Source organism: Gossypium raimondii, chromosome 9, assembly GCF_025698545.1.
Source record: "Gossypium raimondii isolate GPD5lz chromosome 9, ASM2569854v1, whole genome shotgun sequence".
Classification (NCBI taxonomy): domain Eukaryota; kingdom Viridiplantae; phylum Streptophyta; class Magnoliopsida; order Malvales; family Malvaceae; genus Gossypium; species Gossypium raimondii.
In genome coordinates, this window is record NC_068573.1 from 28,705,141 (window position 1) to 28,721,736 (window position 16,596).

The following is a 16,596-nucleotide window of genomic DNA, read 5'->3' on the forward strand; positions in this document are numbered from 1 at the left end:
TCAAACAATGTATTCATGATTCATATGCTAATTTCATTCACTATCTCATTTAGCAATTCAATAAAAACATGACATTTCTTTATCAAATCTACTGATTCGCTAAGTTTCCATATCGACCCTCCAAGCTTTTATAAACCGATTCGCATGGTCTTTTACATGCTACTGATAATCACATATCACATATATGCATTAGTAGTACTATTTCATATTATCAAATCAATTCAAATATCATTTAATCGATTCAAATTTTATTATTTTAAATTATATTTTATAGTATTATATATTATGATTTTAGTAAATTCATATAATAATATTTAATATTAATAATTTTATTAAATTATATATTTTTATTAAATTATATTTAAAAATAATTAATTTAATTTATATTTTATAGTATCATATATTATGATTTGAGTAAATTCATATAAGAATATTAATTATTAAGAATTTTATTAAATTATATATTTTAATTATAATATATTTAATAATAATTATGTTAATTTATATTTTATAGTATCATATATTATGATTTGAGTAAATTCATATAAGAATATTAATTATTAAGAATTTTATTAAATTATATATTTTAATTATAATATATTTAATAATAATTATGTTAATTTATATTTTATAGTATCATATATTATGATTTGAGTAAATTCATATAAGAATATTAATTATTAAGAATTTTATTAAATTATATATTTTAATTATAATATATTTAATAATAATTATGTTAATTTATATTTTATAGTATCATATATTATGATTTGAGTAAATTCATATAAGAATATTAATTATTAAGAATTTTATTAAATTATATATTTTAATTATAATATATTTAATAATAATTATGTTAATTTATATTTTATAGTATCATATATTATGATTTGAGTAAATTCATATAAGAATATTAATTATTAAGAATTTTATTAAATTATATATTTTAATTATAATATATTTAATAATAATTATGTTAATTTATATTTTATAGTATCATATATTATGATTTGAGTAAATTCATATAAGAATATTAATTATTAAGAATTTTATTAAATTATATATTTTAATTATAATATATTTAATAATAATTATGTTAATTTATATTTTATAGTATCATATATTATGATTTGAGTAAATTAATATAAGAATATTAATTATTAATAATTTTATTAAATTATATATTTTAATTATAATATATTTAATAATAATTATGTTAATTTATATTTTATAGTATCATATATTATGATTTGAGTAAATTCATATAAGAATATTAATTATTAAGAATTTTATTAAATTATATATTTTAATTATAATATATTTAATAATAATTATGTTAATTTATATTTTATAGTATCATATATTATGATTTGAGTAAATTCATATAAGAATATTAATTATTAAGAATTTTATTAAATTATATATTTTAATTATAATATATTTAATAATAATTATGTTAATTTATATTTTATAGTATCATATATTATGATTTGAGTAAATTCATATAAGAATATTAATTATTAAGAATTTTATTAAATTATATATTTTAATTATAATATATTTAATAATAATTATGTTAATTTATATTTTATAGTATCATATATTATGATTTGAGTAAATTCATATAAGAATATTAATTATTAAGAATTTTATTAAATTATATATTTTAATTATAATATATTTAATAATAATTATGTTAATTTATATTTTATAGTATCATATATTATGATTTGAGTAAATTAATATAAGAATATTAATTATTAATAATTTTATTAAATTATATATTTTAATTATAATATATTTAATAATAATTATGTTAATTTATATTTTATAGTATCATATATTATGATTTGAGTAAATTCATATAAGAATATTAATTATTAATAATTTTATTAAATTATATATTTTAATTATAATATATTTAATAATAATTATGTTAATTTATATTTTATAGTATCATATATTATGATTTCAAGAATTCATATAAGAATATTAATTATTAAGAATTTTATTAAATTATATATTTTAATTATAATATATTTAATAATAATTATGTTTAAATATGATTAAATTATTTATTATTGATATTAATAATCTTATTAAAATTTAAATAACAATAACAATAATCATTTACCAAAACAAATTTATGCTAAGGGTATTCTAGTCATTTTAGTTTTTTTCCATTATGCTATTACACCTCTATTCCATTCAACCAAACACAAGAATACTATTACGCTTCTATTCCATTACATTCAACCAAACAATTGATTTGCTATTACACCTCTAATCCATTACACCTCTATTCCATTACACCTCTATTCCATTACAGCGAACCAAACGTGCCGTTATTTTTACAAAGTAATAATGACTATTTTAGAAGAGTTTTTATGTTTTTATATTGAATTAAGTCATTATTTGAGGTTTATACTTGACAATTTCTCCCATTAAGATTTGAACTTTTCTTTTCTCCAACTTGAGCTCTCAACTTGACTTTTATTAAATAAAATTAGGTTCTATGATAAAAATGTTAATTTTTTTTTAATATAACGACACATGGTTTTTATAGTATAATAAAAATATGTTTTTAAAGGAATCGAAGAGGAAGGATTTTTTAGTGACGATTTCAGAAAAAAATCATCCTCATCATGGTTCACGTGAAAGAAAAAGGAGGAGATAGCTGCTGCCATGGGGGTTTAAAATTTTTATTTAACTAAAATATATTTTAATTATATTATAAAAGCCACGTGTCAAATCATGGTTCGTTGTATTAAAAATCAATGGTGTTATTATAGAAATTAATTTATTTAACAAAAGTCAAGTTAAAGATTTAAATTAAAAAAAAAGGAATTCAAGTCTTAATATGAAAGAAATTGTAAATTTAGATTCGAAATAATGAGTTAATCATTTTATGTTTTATATAAAATCTAAAAAAAATTAGAATTTAAAATTAAAACATAATAACTTATAATGTATTAACATTATTTTAAACCGAACTGTTATTTAAATTTTATATCAAATATTTTTCAAGGTGGAGTATAAAGATGCAAAGAGTGTGATAGGCTCAGTATCCTTCAACAAACAAAGCCCAAAGACAACCCAAAGAATACTGTATCTGGATTGGATTGGGTTGACAAAAAAAACCACCATTGTTGAAAGCTCAGTTTTTTAGGCTTAAATCCAACTATCCCTAGCGACTGAAAAAGGCTGCGTTCTTCTTTCTGCAGGCAAACTAATCAAACCCGTCTCAAGCAACTCTCTCTTTTAATCAGGTTCCTTTGATTGTTTCATGCTTCTTCTCGTGCCTTTTTTTTTTGTTTGTAATTTTTTATGAGTTTTAATATTTATGTTCCGTTCCTGTTAGCTGTTTTTGCCTGTCTGTTCTTCAAATTCGTTGCTGGCTTTCTCATTTCTCCATTTTTGTTCTGTTTTTGTGATAATTTATGCTTATTTTGAGTTTAAAGGTCGATGCTTAAGGATTTGAAATTTTGAGCTTGGGGTTTATTGGATTTGGGGTTTGGGCTGTGAATTAGGAACTTAATTAATCAGGGTTTATTGGATTTAGGGTTTTGGACAGTTTATTGAGAACGTAATGAATCACAGTTCTATTCGTTTCCAAAATTGTACTTATCTTTCAAATCCGACATTTCCTCACTGTCATTTGAGGCTCAGATTAAAAGTTTCATCAGGTAAAGGTCCTTAGGCCAGATTCTGCTTCGTGTTGTGTTTGTGCTTTGTAGGTTGTATGAAAACTGAGCTTTTTAAGGTTTTTGTTCTGTGACATTGAATTTTGATTTTATTTCTTAGGATTGCTTAATTGCTAGATTCCTATATTTGGCTATTTTTTTCTTCTACCTTAAGTGAATGATTTTGTTTTTCGGGATATGTTCTGTTTACAGTTTATATTGAAGCAGAAAGACAAAAGGAGCAGCGAAAATGTCGAAAAAAGGTTTGATGGAGCAAGACTTAAGTAAACTGGATGTGACTAAGTTGCATCCGCTGTCTCCTGAAGTCATATCTCGCCAGGCTACCATAAATATCGGTAATGTTTTAACTCCATTGTGATTGAACTACTTGTAGCATGTATCATTACGGTGCCAATAGTTATGGTAATTTTGACTCCTAGTCGTTATTCTGGGGACTTCTTTGATCAATCTTTTGACTTGGATTTCAATTTATCAGGCACCATAGGGCATGTCGCACATGGGAAGTCAACAGTAGTGAAAGCAATATCTGGGGTTCAGGTGATTTTAGTTACTTTTAACCAATGATGTTGAGCTAGGATATAACCTACCTTTCAAGAGTTCACTAATTTTTTTTTTTGCCTTTTTGAACAGTGACTACTATTACCTTGAATTTTTGAGTCTAGTATATGTAAAACACTTTGCTTTGTGCCTTTTCTGCAGACTGTTCGTTTTAAGAATGAGTTGGAGAGGAATATTACTATCAAGCTTGGATATGCAAATGCAAAGATATACAAATGTGAAGATGAACGATGCCCTCGTCCTATGTGCTACAAGTAGGTTGATAACTAGCAATTGTTTTCTTCGTCAACTTAATATAGTGTTAAAAAAATTGGACAAGACCGGCCTCTTGAATCAGTCAAACTGGGAACCAGTGGCCGATCTGGTTCGGCATATATCATTAAATCGCTTTATTTTTGAACTGCTAAAAACAGCAAAAAGACCAATAAAATCCCCAAAAAACTTATTTTAAACCTATTTTTTTTAATTTCTTAATAAAAAAATTATTATATGTGATTAGATTTTATCCTTTAGCCTCTTTAATTAATGTCAAAGTTTGTACCATTTAACCAAATACATATTTTTGTTTAATACTTATTGCATTTAATATTTAAAATTTCTATTTCTTACAACCAAACCAGTTCAACCGGTAACTGGAGGCCTCACTGGTTTGACCTCCACCTGGTTTCTTAAATATTGACTTTATGAGTATTTAATAACAATTACAACTGTAAACCTTTTTGCAGGGCATATGGAAGCGGAAAGGAGGATAGTCCTCTTTGTGATGTCCCTGGCTTTGAAAACTGTAGGATGAAGTTGCTGAGACATGTATCTTTTGTGGATTGCCCAGTAAGGCCTTAAGTGCTACACTTTAGGGATAGTTTTAAGTTTTCCAGTTCTCTTGTTTGATCTATCAGACTGTCACTCTTGTTTCAGTGCTATAAAAGGGATTTAAGCTTATTTCTTTTAAGATTTATGCAAGTCTTTTAATTTTTCGTAGTTGGATTTATTTTTTATCTCCAATTTTTCCATCAGGGTCACGATATTCTCATGGCTACTATGCTTAATGGAGCAGCAATCATGGATGGTGCATTACTTCTTATAGCTGCCAATGAAAGCTGTCCACAACCACAAACTTCTGAGCATCTGGCTGCTGTTGAAATCATGCGACTACAGCATATTATTATTCTTCAAAACAAGGTTGATCTTATTCAAGAGAATGTAGCCATCAATCAGCATGAAGCAATTCAGAAATTTATTCAGGTTACTCTTTTTTTTTTTCATGGAAAACAGATGGATATTTCAGTATTGATTTTCTTCTGAAACTTTTGCTCACAATAATTCATTGCAGGGTACTGTTGCTGATGGTGCACCAGTGGTACCAATCTCTGCACAACTAAAATATAATATTGATGTTGTGTGCGAGTACATTGTGAAGAAGATCCCTATTCCCGAGAGGAACTTTGTCTCACCCCCTAACATGATTGTAATCCGATCGTTTGATGTCAATAAGCCAGGGTTTGAGGTTGATGAGATTAAAGGTGGTGTTGCTGGTGGAAGTATACTCAGGGTATGCATTTCTTTGGAATGTAGTTTTCAATCTTTATTTGGAGATGAATGGTACGGTTGATGCACATTTTGACTTACCACATGCTGGGTCCTTACCATATTTTTTTCTTGTTTCATTCTTGCCCATATCGACTTCTACCAAAATGATGCTAGAGTGAATTTAGATTGAGCTTTGGTAGCTTTGGTTTTGTATTCATGAGTCATGACTATTTTGTTAATACTTGTTTATTTCAGGGTGTTTTGAAGGTGAACCAATTTATTGAAGTTCGTCCTGGGATTGTTGTCAAGGATGAAAGCGGAAACATCAAATGCACACCCATATATTCGAGAATAGTCTCATTGTATGCTGAACAAAATGAGCTACAATATGCCGTTCCGGGAGGTCTAATTGGTGTTGGAACAACTATGGACCCGACTTTAACTCGTGCAGATAGGTTGGTGGGTCAAGTTCTTGGAGAGGTTGGGTCACTCCCAGAAGTGTATGTCGAGCTCGAGGTATATGCTAAGTTTCTTTAGCAAGATATTACCCAAACTCTTCATTTTTTTAATGATGTATAGGGTTATGGCTCTCCAAATGTATAGAAAAGCTATGAAAAAAAAATCTTGAATCAGACACAAACTCGAATCTGGCCCTTACATCCGAGTCCAAGTATTGTAGTTTGTTACATCAGAAAAAACTATGAAAAATGCTAACTGCTGGCATCTTCTTGCTCGGTGCATCTTTTCTATTTGTGTAGGTAAATTTCTTCCTTCTCCGAAGGCTTCTTGGTGTTAGGACAAAGGGTTCGGAGAGGCAAGGAAAAGTGTCAAAGTTGGCCAAGGGAGAGATCCTAATGTTGAATATTGGGTCTATGTCGACCGGTGCTCGAGTCATAGCTGTAAAGAATGATTTGGCAAAGCTGCAACTCACGTCCCCTGTATGCACCAGCAAGGGAGAGAAAATTGCACTTAGTCGGCGTGTTGAGAAGCATTGGCGTCTAATCGGATGGGGCCAAATCCAAGCTGGAACAACCATTGAAGTCCCACCCTGCCCTGTTTAAGAACAGATAAGCAGGTAAACAGAAAGCAAAAACATCTATAAGAAAAAAAAAGAAGGCAGAAGAATCAAATTTTTTGTTGTTGAAAATGTGGGAAGGTAGACAATTTCTTGGTACTATTTTTGTGAGGTGTAGAAGAAAACATTGTTTGATAGAGAATTTGATTGTTCCTTGCTGAAAACATGGAGCTTTTTCTAGGATATATGATACTGTAATTTTTTATTGGGATAAAATCTATTACTCGGACTTTTTATTTTTCTCGAAGAACTCATATTTGATGCATGAAATAAGATAAAATAATGATTGAATTTTGTCATTTGGGGCTTGAAATATTATCAAACTACATAACCCAATTTATATATTGATACTTTTTTTGTTGAAAACCTAGAAGTTTGCCTGCTTGGCATGGATAAGCTCAATTCATTTATTTTCTCAATTGCTTGAAGCTTTTATCATAGATAAAAGAAAATCCGGATTCTACCATAAACGTCGCTTCCTTTACATGAACTAAATTGAATTTCGAGTTTAATTGATAAACATTGCATTGTTTATAGCCATTTTAAGGGTTTTTTTTTTTTTAAATATAATGCAAGGAAACCTACAGCAGTTTTTTTTTTTTTTTATTTCTTGTCAATAGGAACATGACAAGCTCTTTTAAGCCTCAACGAGGACTAAGACAAAAGATCTTTTATCCGTTATAATGTGCTTTCGATGCTCTGCAGAAAACTGAAGGCTTGAAACTCAGCGGAAATAAGATTCCTATTTTCCGTCTCTTCTTCGCAAATGATGGTTATATTTTCTTCAGAGCCAATTTGCAAGAATGTGAAGCTGTTTAGTGTTAAGAATGAGTTATCCAGTCATCTTATTAATCTTGGTAAGTCAGAGTGCCTAATTAGCCCAAATCGTCATCCTCGTTTCAAAAAGATGTTCAAGGAAATCTTGCATATTAAAATTGCTACTGGTAGATACTGAGCTGAAGCACCTTCTAAAAGATTCCATTTCTTCCAATCTATTCTAGAGAGAGCTCAGAATAAGATGCAAAATTGTGGTTTGGGAGCAGATCTGAATTTATGTCTGATAACATCAATCTAATCAATGGGATAAACTTCTTCATTATGGTAAAGAAAACTTTGCCTGAACATAGCTTTTTTCTTGAGATTTTGAAAACCTTCTAGTCACTATAGATTCATCATAATTGAGAGAAAAGTTTTCAACCCAGCGAGTGTTATTTCTGCTGCTAAGGGGTTTGTTTATCAGACTCTTGGAATCAGTGTTTCGACTTTGTTGATGCCAACTTTGCTAAAAGAACACAAGTCAGTACTTTACATGGCATGGGCATGGAGCATTCTTTTATTCTGCTTTCCTGGATAAAAAAAGAGGAAAACTTGGTTGCAATGCAGCTGTTGGATCTCAACACAAAGAAGTATGTATTTGCCTTTTCTCAATATTTTGGGAGAAGCCTTCCTTACAAGATTCTAAAAGATTTTAGCTCCAAGTTGTAGTTTTTGTGAAGGAGGCAACAAATCTTGGTAGTGGCATCTTGAAGGATTGCCAACTCTAGTGATTAAGCTGGTTTCTTTAGCTGTGTGTAATCAAGCTCTACAAGATACAAACAGGTGGCCAAAGGTGTTTGCATATGTGGGGCTAAAATTATTTTTTAGTCAAATAAAGGAAGTAGTTACCATTAAACCGAAATTAGTATATTGTAGGATACAATACACTACCCTGCTCGCTAATGAAGAAATTAAACAAGTAGAAGGAGTAATACATAATCATAATGAATACTATAGATAAATCAGGTTGAAAATTGCTTCCAAATCGAACTAAGGCATCTACACACTTATTTTCTTTTCGAAAGACATATTTCAATGACCTAATAGTCAAATCAAAACCACTACAAGTTTCATAATTTGTTTTCTTGCTTTAGCTTTAGGATGAGTCTTTTATTTCTGGTCTTATGGTTTCTTAGCATGTGCTCATATTCATAAGACTACTTGTCTTATTATCAAAATAAAAATCAACGAGACATCCTAATCACCCATCATGTTAGGGCATATGAGAGCATCATTAAATTTCCTTAAATATCATATCTTTAAAAATTAATTCAACAACATTTTTATATATACTTTAAAATGATTTAAGTAATAAAAAAAGCCTCACAAAAATAATTTAAATATTAATTGAGTCCCTCATTGAAAAGTATAATCAATTCAGCTCCTTAAATATGATTTTCCGTTAAAGCCTGTAATGGACTGTTAACAACTGATATGGTAGGTGGTGTAGCGTATGACGTGTCATCTAACATGAAAATTTTGATGAGATGATAATTGATGTGACATTTGACGTGGAAAAATGTTAACGTGTAGGGTTTAATTGATTTTTAATTATTTTATGAGGGTCTAATTGACTTTGTAGTTATTTAAGTCTAAAAATAATTAAAATATTATAAAAATTTAAAATTTATGGAAAATCTATAAAATTAATTAAATATCATGAAATTTTATTTGGCCTATAGGTTTCGAACCTGCATCCTTAGTATCAGTAGTATTATATCATAAAATTTTAAAACATTATAAAAACTATTAAATATTATAAAATATTATTAAGATCTTATGAAAATATTAAATAGATATTATAAAAATTTAGAATATTATATAAAATAATTAAAATGATAAAATCTATAAAATTGTTATAAAACTTATTAGAAGTATATTTCTTTTGCAAAATGGTAATTAAACATGTATGGGTGTTGAGTTCATAAACAATAGATTTAGTGTTTGGTGGCTTGGTGAATTATGAGTAATAATTTTAGTTGAAGAGAAGTGATGCAATAGATGTTGATTAAGAATGCATGGGTAAAGGATGGTGTAGGCTAGCATGCGTAAGAAAATAAAAATAATTGTAATCTTTATTAAAAAAATTTAAAACTGTTAGAATTACTAGAATAGTATAAAGAAAATTATAAAAAAATTATAAGTTATTAAAAAATATTAAATGTTAATTTAAAAATACTATTTTTAAAATAAATTTTTAAGAATTTTTATATAATCCTTAAAATTCATTTAAGCCCTCCTAAAATAATTAAAGAAAATCAATCAAGCCTCGTAAAATAATTAAAAAATAACAATTAACCCCTTCACATCAGTATTTTCCCATTTGATTTTCTATGTCAGATTTCACGTTACCTGCCACATTAGCACTTAATGTCCGTTAAGGGCTTCAACTAAAAATCATATTTGAAAGGCTTAATTGATTACTAACTTTTGATTAAAGGCTCAAATGATTACACTTTTAACGAGAAACTCAATTGATTTTTGAATTAATTTTTATTATTTTTTAAAAGCTTTTTTAATACTTAAGCCCTACAAAACTTAAAATCTAATTTGTTAATTTATGTATTCATATTATACCTTTTTTTGTTTCTATTGATGTTGTGTTCATATATATATATATATATATATATATATAATAAATGAGTTAGTATTTGATATATTAGTAGTGTATCTTTTTATTTCACAAGTAGTTTTAAAAATTACAATGTATCTTTTTTTAAAAATATTTTACTATACCTCTATAAGCACTTGTTAATCTCTTGACCCTACTTGTAGAGTCTAAAACTCCACCGATAGTGTACCAAATATTTTATCGCAATGAATTATATTATCCTATGACCCTATCTCTCACCCTTAATATTGTATTAAAAATTATATTAAATAGTACTATATATTTATATACCCATGTAACACTTGCATATTTTTTAATTAATTTTAAAATATGATATTTGCAATATATGGTTTAATATAAAATGACTTAAATCACAAAATGATACTTAAAGTATATTTTTTCTCAAGTTGATATTTATACTTTTTTTTATTAATTTTGTTAGCTAAATTATCCCTGGCTGTTTCAAATAAACCTTTAGTCAATCATTTTATGGCATATGCACTTTTAAAATAAATTATAAAAATAATTAAATTAAAACTTTTCATGTTTACACTCTTTTATCACGAATTTTCTTCTATTTCAATGCACTTTTTTAACTGTTAGAAAACCTTTTGTTGCAATCCTATTAGCATTTTTTTACTCAACTTCTTTCTAATATTTGGATTTCTTGCTTTTTTTTTCTTCATCGTAAGGTTCACTTAACATTAATTAATTTATGCAAAATACATAGGAAAGAACATAATTTTTTAAGAACAATAATACATGATTTCTGAATTGAGGTGAGAAAGAAATTTGAATTTTGTTGTCGAAAATTAGATTTGAATAATTCTTTTAATGGGTCTTTAAATTTTCCGGTATACTTAAATATGTTTATAAGTTTAACCAAAAAAAAAAAACCCTTAACACCATGTTTGGTTTGTATTGGAATTAGGGAAAGGGAATGAAAATAACATCTTTTCCATAGTTTCTTTTATAAAATCAAGGGAAAAATAAAAGGAAGTTCGAATTTCCATTGCTTTTTCTTGAGTTACTTAGGGTGTATTTGGATGGACGGTGTGCTTAGCTGCGATTAGAGTAAAAATAGCGGTGATTGTGAGATTAAATACTGTAGTATGAGATAAAAACTAAGATAAACGCACCGCATTCCAGCTCCCATTCAAACCCATCATTAGTTTTAAAATATTCCAATTTAGGGAAAAAGTTAAGAAAGAGTGAAAGTTATTTTTATTACAAAATTACATTTTTATCTTATTTACAAAGACATAGGAAAAAATATTATAATCAATTATTTTTTACTTTCTATAATTTAATCGAACAAAATTGTAAATATTCATTTATTTTGATTCTTTTCTAATTTTATCTATTCAAATAAAATAAACATATATAATATCATTTTTAACCTTCATTTATTTCCTTTCCTTTCTTTCTTTTTAATAAATATTTTTCCAAATATAGAGTAAGGAAATGATATTTAATTTTTGGGAGATTTTTGAGTAAAAATTATCACGTGTCACATAATGATTAAGAGATTTTTATCGGTTGGGATAATTTGAGTAATGGAGTATAATTTAGGTATCACTTTAGGTAATGAAATATATTTTAGGTACTACTTGTGACAAAAAAAGGTTTAGGTACTAATTTGAGAAAAACAATATAGTTTAGGTACCATTTTATAGTTTAAACCATTTAAAATTATAATAATTGATTAAGAAGGTGTTTCCCAACCCAGAAAAAAAGCCCAAATCCAACCCAAAGAATACTGGATCTTTGATTCGATTGACAAAAGAAAGCACCATTGTTAAAAAGCTTAGTTTTCTAGGCTTAAATCTCACCATCCCCAGCGACTGAAAAAGGCTGCGTTCTTCTTTCTTCAGGCAAACTAATCAAATCAGTCTCAAGCAACTCTTTCTTTTATTAGGTTCCTTTGATTGTTTCCTGCTTCTTCTCGTATTTTTTTTGAGTTTTAATATTTATTTTTTGTTGCTGTGAGCTGTTTTTGCTTGCCTGTTCTTCAAATTTTTTTGTTGGCTTTCTCATTTTTCCTTTTTTTTTTGTTATATTTCTGGATAAGTTATGCTTATTTTGAGTTTGAAGATCGATGCTTAAGGATTTGAAATTTTGAGCTAGGGGGTTTATTGGATTTAGGGTTTTGGGATAGGAATTAGGAACTTAATTAATCCGGGTTTATTGGGTATAGGGTTTTTGGGCAGTGAATTCAGAACGTAATGAATCACAGTTCTATTCGTTTCCAGAATTGTACTTATCTGTATCCAACATTTCCTCACTTTCATTTGAGGCTCAGAATTAAGATTAAAAGCTTCATCGAGTAAAGGCCCTTCGACCGAACTCCGCTTCATATTGTGTTTGTGCTTTGTAGGTTGTAGGAAAACTGAACTTTTTAAGGTTTTTGTTCTGTAACATTGGATTTTGATTTGATTTCTTAGGATTGCTTAATTGCTAGATTCCAATATTTGGCTATTCCTTTTCTTCTACATTAAGTGAAATGATTTGTTTTCGGGATATGTTCTGTTTACAGTTCATATTGAAGCAGAAAGACAAAGGGAGCAGTGAAAATGTCGAAAAAAGGTTTGATGGAGCAAGACTTAAGTAAACTGGATGTAACTAAGTTGCATCCACTGTCTCCTGAAGTCATATCTCGCCAGGCTACTATAAATATTGGTAATGCTTTAACTCCATTGTTATCGAACTAGTTGTAGCATGTATCATTACGGTGCCAATAGTTATGGACTTATGGTTATTATGACTCCTAGTTGTTATGCTAGGGACTTTATTTATCAATCTTTTGATTCGGACTTCAATTTATCAGGCACCATAGGGCATGTCGCACATGGGAAGTCAACAGTTGTGAAAGCAATATCTGGGGTTCAGGTGAGTTCAGTTACTTTTAACGAGTGATATTGAACTAGGATATGATATACCTTTATAGAGTTCACTTAATATTTTTGCCTTTTTGAACAGTGACTACAATAACCTTGAATTTTGGAGTCTAGTAAATTTAAATCATTTTGTTTTCTATGCTTTGTGCCTTTTCTGCAGACTGTTCGTTTCAAGAATGAGTTGGAGAGAAATATTACTATCAAGCTTGGATATGCAAATGCAAAGATATACAAATGTGAAGATGAGCGATGCCCTCGTCCTATGTGCTACAAGTATGTTGATATCTAGCAATTGTTTTCTTAGCCAAGTTAATGCAGTGTTTAAAAAGTTGGACAAGACCAGCCTGTTGAATCAGTCGAACTGGTGGCCCATCTAGTCCGTGGCATATATCATTAAACTGCTTTGTTTTCTAACTGGCTAAAAACGGAAAAAAAGAGAAAAAAGAAGAAGAAAACTTTAAAAATCGCAAAAAACTGATTTTAAACTTTTTTAAAAATAATTTCTTAATGAAGTTTTTATTTTTATTTTTATATGTGAATGGATTTTTCCCTTTCACCTCTTTAATTAATGTGAAAGTTTGTACCATTCAACCAAAAACCTATTTTTATTTAATATTTTTACATTTTATACTTATTTAATATTATTTTCTTTTTGCTACAACCAAACCAAATCAACTGGTAACTGGAGGCCGCATTGGTTTGATCTCCAGTTGGTTTTTTAAATACTGATTTAATGAGTAGTAATAACACCTGCAATTGTTATCTTTTCTGTAGGGCATATGGAAGTGGAAAGGAGGATAGTCCTCTTTGTGATGTGCCCGGCTTTGAAAACTGTAGGATGAAGTTGCTGAGACATGTATCTTTTGTAGATTGCCCAGTAAGGTCCTAAGTGCTACACTTTAGGGATAGTTTTAAGTTTTCTAATTCTCTTGTTTGATATGTCACTCTTGTTGCAGTTCTATAAAAGGGATTTAAGCGTATTTCTCTTGAGATTTATACAAATCTTTTATTTTGTCGTATGTGGATTTATTTTTATCTTCAAATTTTCCATCAGGGTCATGATATTCTCATGGCTACTATGCTTAATGGAGCAGCAATCATGGATGGTGCATTACTTCTTATAGCTGCCAATGAAAGCTGTCCGCAACCTCAAACTTCTGAGCATCTGGCTGCTGTTGAAATTATGCGACTCCAGCATATTATAATTCTTCAAAACAAGGTTGATCTTATTCAAGAGAATGTAGCCATCAATCAGCATGAAGCAATTCAGAAATTTATTCAGGTTAATCGCTTTTCTTTTCATGGAAAACAGATGGATATTTAATTATTGATTTTCTTCTGAATCTTTTGCTAAAAATAATTCATTGCAGGGTACAGTTGCTGATGGTGCACCAGTGGTGCCAATCTCTGCACAACTAAAATATAATATTGATGTTGTGTGCGAGTACATTGTGAAGAAGATCCCTATTCCTGAGAGAAACTTTGTCTCACCCCCTAACATGATTGTAATCCGATCATTTGATGTCAATAAGCCGGGGTTTGAGGTTGATGAGATTAAAGGTGGTGTTGCTGGTGGAAGTATACTCAGGGTACGTATTTCTTTGGAATGTAGTTTTCAGTCTTTATTTGGAGATGAATGGTACGATTGATGCACATTTTGATTTACCACACCGAGTCCTTTCCATATTTTTTTCTTGTTTCATTCTTGCCCATATCGACTTCTACCAAAATGATGCTAGAGTGAATTTAGATTGAGCTTCGGTAGCTTTGGTTTTGTTTTCATGAGTCATGACTATTTTGTTAATACTTGTTTATTTCAGGGTGTTTTGAAGGTGAACCAATTTATTGAAGTTCGTCCTGGGATTGTTGTCAAGGATGAAAGCGGAAACATCAAATGCACACCCATATATTCGAGAATAGTCTCATTGTATGCTGAACAAAATGAGCTACAATATGCTGTTCCGGGAGGTCTAATTGGTGTTGGAACAACTATGGACCCGACTTTAACTCGTGCAGATAGGTTGGTGGGTCAAGTTCTTGGAGAGGTCGGGTCACTCCCAGAAGTTTATGTTGAGCTCGAGGTATATGCTAAGTTTTTTTAGCAATATATTACCTGAACTTTTATTTTTCTTAATGATATATAGGGTTATGGCTCTCCAAATGTATAAAAGAGCTATAAAAAAAATGAACATACTTGAATCAGACACAAACTCGAGTCTGGCCCTTACATCCGAGTCCAAGTATTGTAGGTTGTTACATCAGAAAAACTATGAAAAATGCTAACTGCTGGCATCTTCTTGCTCGGTGCATCTTTTCTTTTTGTGTAGGTAAATTTCTTCCTTCTCCGAAGGCTTCTTGGTGTTAGGACAAAGGGCTCGGAGAGGCAAGGAAAAGTGTCAAAGTTGGCCAAGGGAGAGATCCTAATGTTGAATATTGGGTCTATGTCGACCGGTGCTCGAGTCATAGCTGTAAAGAATGATTTGGCAAAGCTGCAACTCACATCCCCTGTATGCACCAGCAAGGGAGAGAAAATTGCACTTAGTCGGCGTGTTGAGAAGCATTGGCGTCTAATTGGATGGGGCCAAATCCAAGCTGGAACAACCCTTGAAGTCCCACCCTGCCCTCTGTAATAACCGATAAACAGGTAAACAGAAAGTAAAAACATCGATAAGAAAAAAAAAGCCGGAAGAGTCTATTTTTGTTTTTTTGTTGAAAATGTGGGAAGGTAGACAATATCTTGGTACTATTTTTGTGAGGTGGAGAAGAAAACATTGTTTGATAGAAACTTCATTGTTCCTTGCATTACATTGAGTCTCCTAAACTATGCTGAAAACATGGAACATTTTCTAGGATATTTGATACTGTATTCTTTGTCTTTGGGTAAAAATCTTTTACTCCGACCTTTTATTTTTTTGTCGATGAACTCACATTGGGGTGCATGAAATTAGATAAAATATTGATTGAATTTTGTCATTTGGGGCTTGGAATATTATCAAATTACAAAACCCAATGTATATATTGAGACTATTTGTGTTGATAATAACCTAGAATTGTTGCCTGCTTAGCCTGGATAGGTTCAATTCAATTCTTTTTATTTCCGTATAACTTTTTTTAACATTTCAATTTCTTGAGGCTGATATATGCTGGAACTTATGAAACGGCCAAAAATGGCGAAATTAAGAGAAATAAGAATGAGAGAGAAGAAAAAGAAGAGGAGAATAAAATCGAAGTATTTTAGTAGCTGCTTCCCTGGCCTGCAGAGGCGTTGGTGGTTATTGGCCATACTCGGCTTATGGCAACCAACTATACCAGTCTTTTGGCCTATCATCAGTCATGCATCTCAATTAAGATTCTAAACATCTATTCACCGCTTCAGTCTGGCCATCCGATTCAGGATGATGGGCAGTG

General features: G+C 29.4%; 2 protein-coding genes across 6 annotated transcripts; both read left to right on the plus strand.

Moving 5' to 3' along the window:
* Nucleotides 1–3,100: 3,100 nt before the first annotated feature.
* Nucleotides 3,101–7,163, plus strand: LOC105798858 (eukaryotic translation initiation factor 2 subunit gamma). Of its 2 annotated transcripts, none has more exons than XM_012629079.2 (9): nucleotides 3,101–3,269; nucleotides 3,897–4,039; nucleotides 4,180–4,241; nucleotides 4,404–4,516; nucleotides 4,988–5,090; nucleotides 5,277–5,504; nucleotides 5,593–5,811; nucleotides 6,045–6,305; nucleotides 6,548–7,163. In XM_012629079.2, the coding sequence occupies exons 2-9, from the start codon at nucleotides 3,934–3,936 to the stop codon at nucleotides 6,848–6,850; spliced, it is 1,395 nt and encodes a 464-aa protein (XP_012484533.1). In that variant the 5' UTR covers nucleotides 3,101–3,269; nucleotides 3,897–3,933; the 3' UTR covers nucleotides 6,851–7,163. The 2 variants fall into 2 exon arrangements, with proteins under 2 accessions (XP_012484533.1, XP_052476399.1); XM_052620439.1 differs by lacking the exon at nucleotides 3,101–3,269 and adding an exon at nucleotides 3,664–3,686.
* Nucleotides 7,164–12,039: 4,876 nt separating this feature from the next.
* LOC105798857 (eukaryotic translation initiation factor 2 subunit gamma) lies at nucleotides 12,040–16,075 on the plus strand. Of its 4 annotated transcripts, none has more exons than XM_052620440.1 (9): nucleotides 12,040–12,165; nucleotides 12,828–12,970; nucleotides 13,119–13,180; nucleotides 13,349–13,461; nucleotides 13,963–14,065; nucleotides 14,243–14,470; nucleotides 14,559–14,777; nucleotides 15,009–15,269; nucleotides 15,516–16,075. In XM_052620440.1, exons 2-9 carry the CDS (start codon nucleotides 12,865–12,867, stop codon nucleotides 15,816–15,818), a joined length of 1,395 nt encoding a protein of 464 aa, XP_052476400.1. In that variant the 5' UTR covers nucleotides 12,040–12,165; nucleotides 12,828–12,864; the 3' UTR covers nucleotides 15,819–16,075. The 4 variants fall into 4 exon arrangements, with proteins under 4 accessions (XP_052476400.1, XP_012484532.1, XP_052476401.1 ...); XM_012629078.2 differs by having other exon boundaries at nucleotides 12,044–12,209; XM_052620441.1 differs by lacking the exon at nucleotides 12,040–12,165 and adding an exon at nucleotides 12,286–12,694.
* The last annotated feature ends 521 nt before the right edge of the window (nucleotides 16,076–16,596 follow it).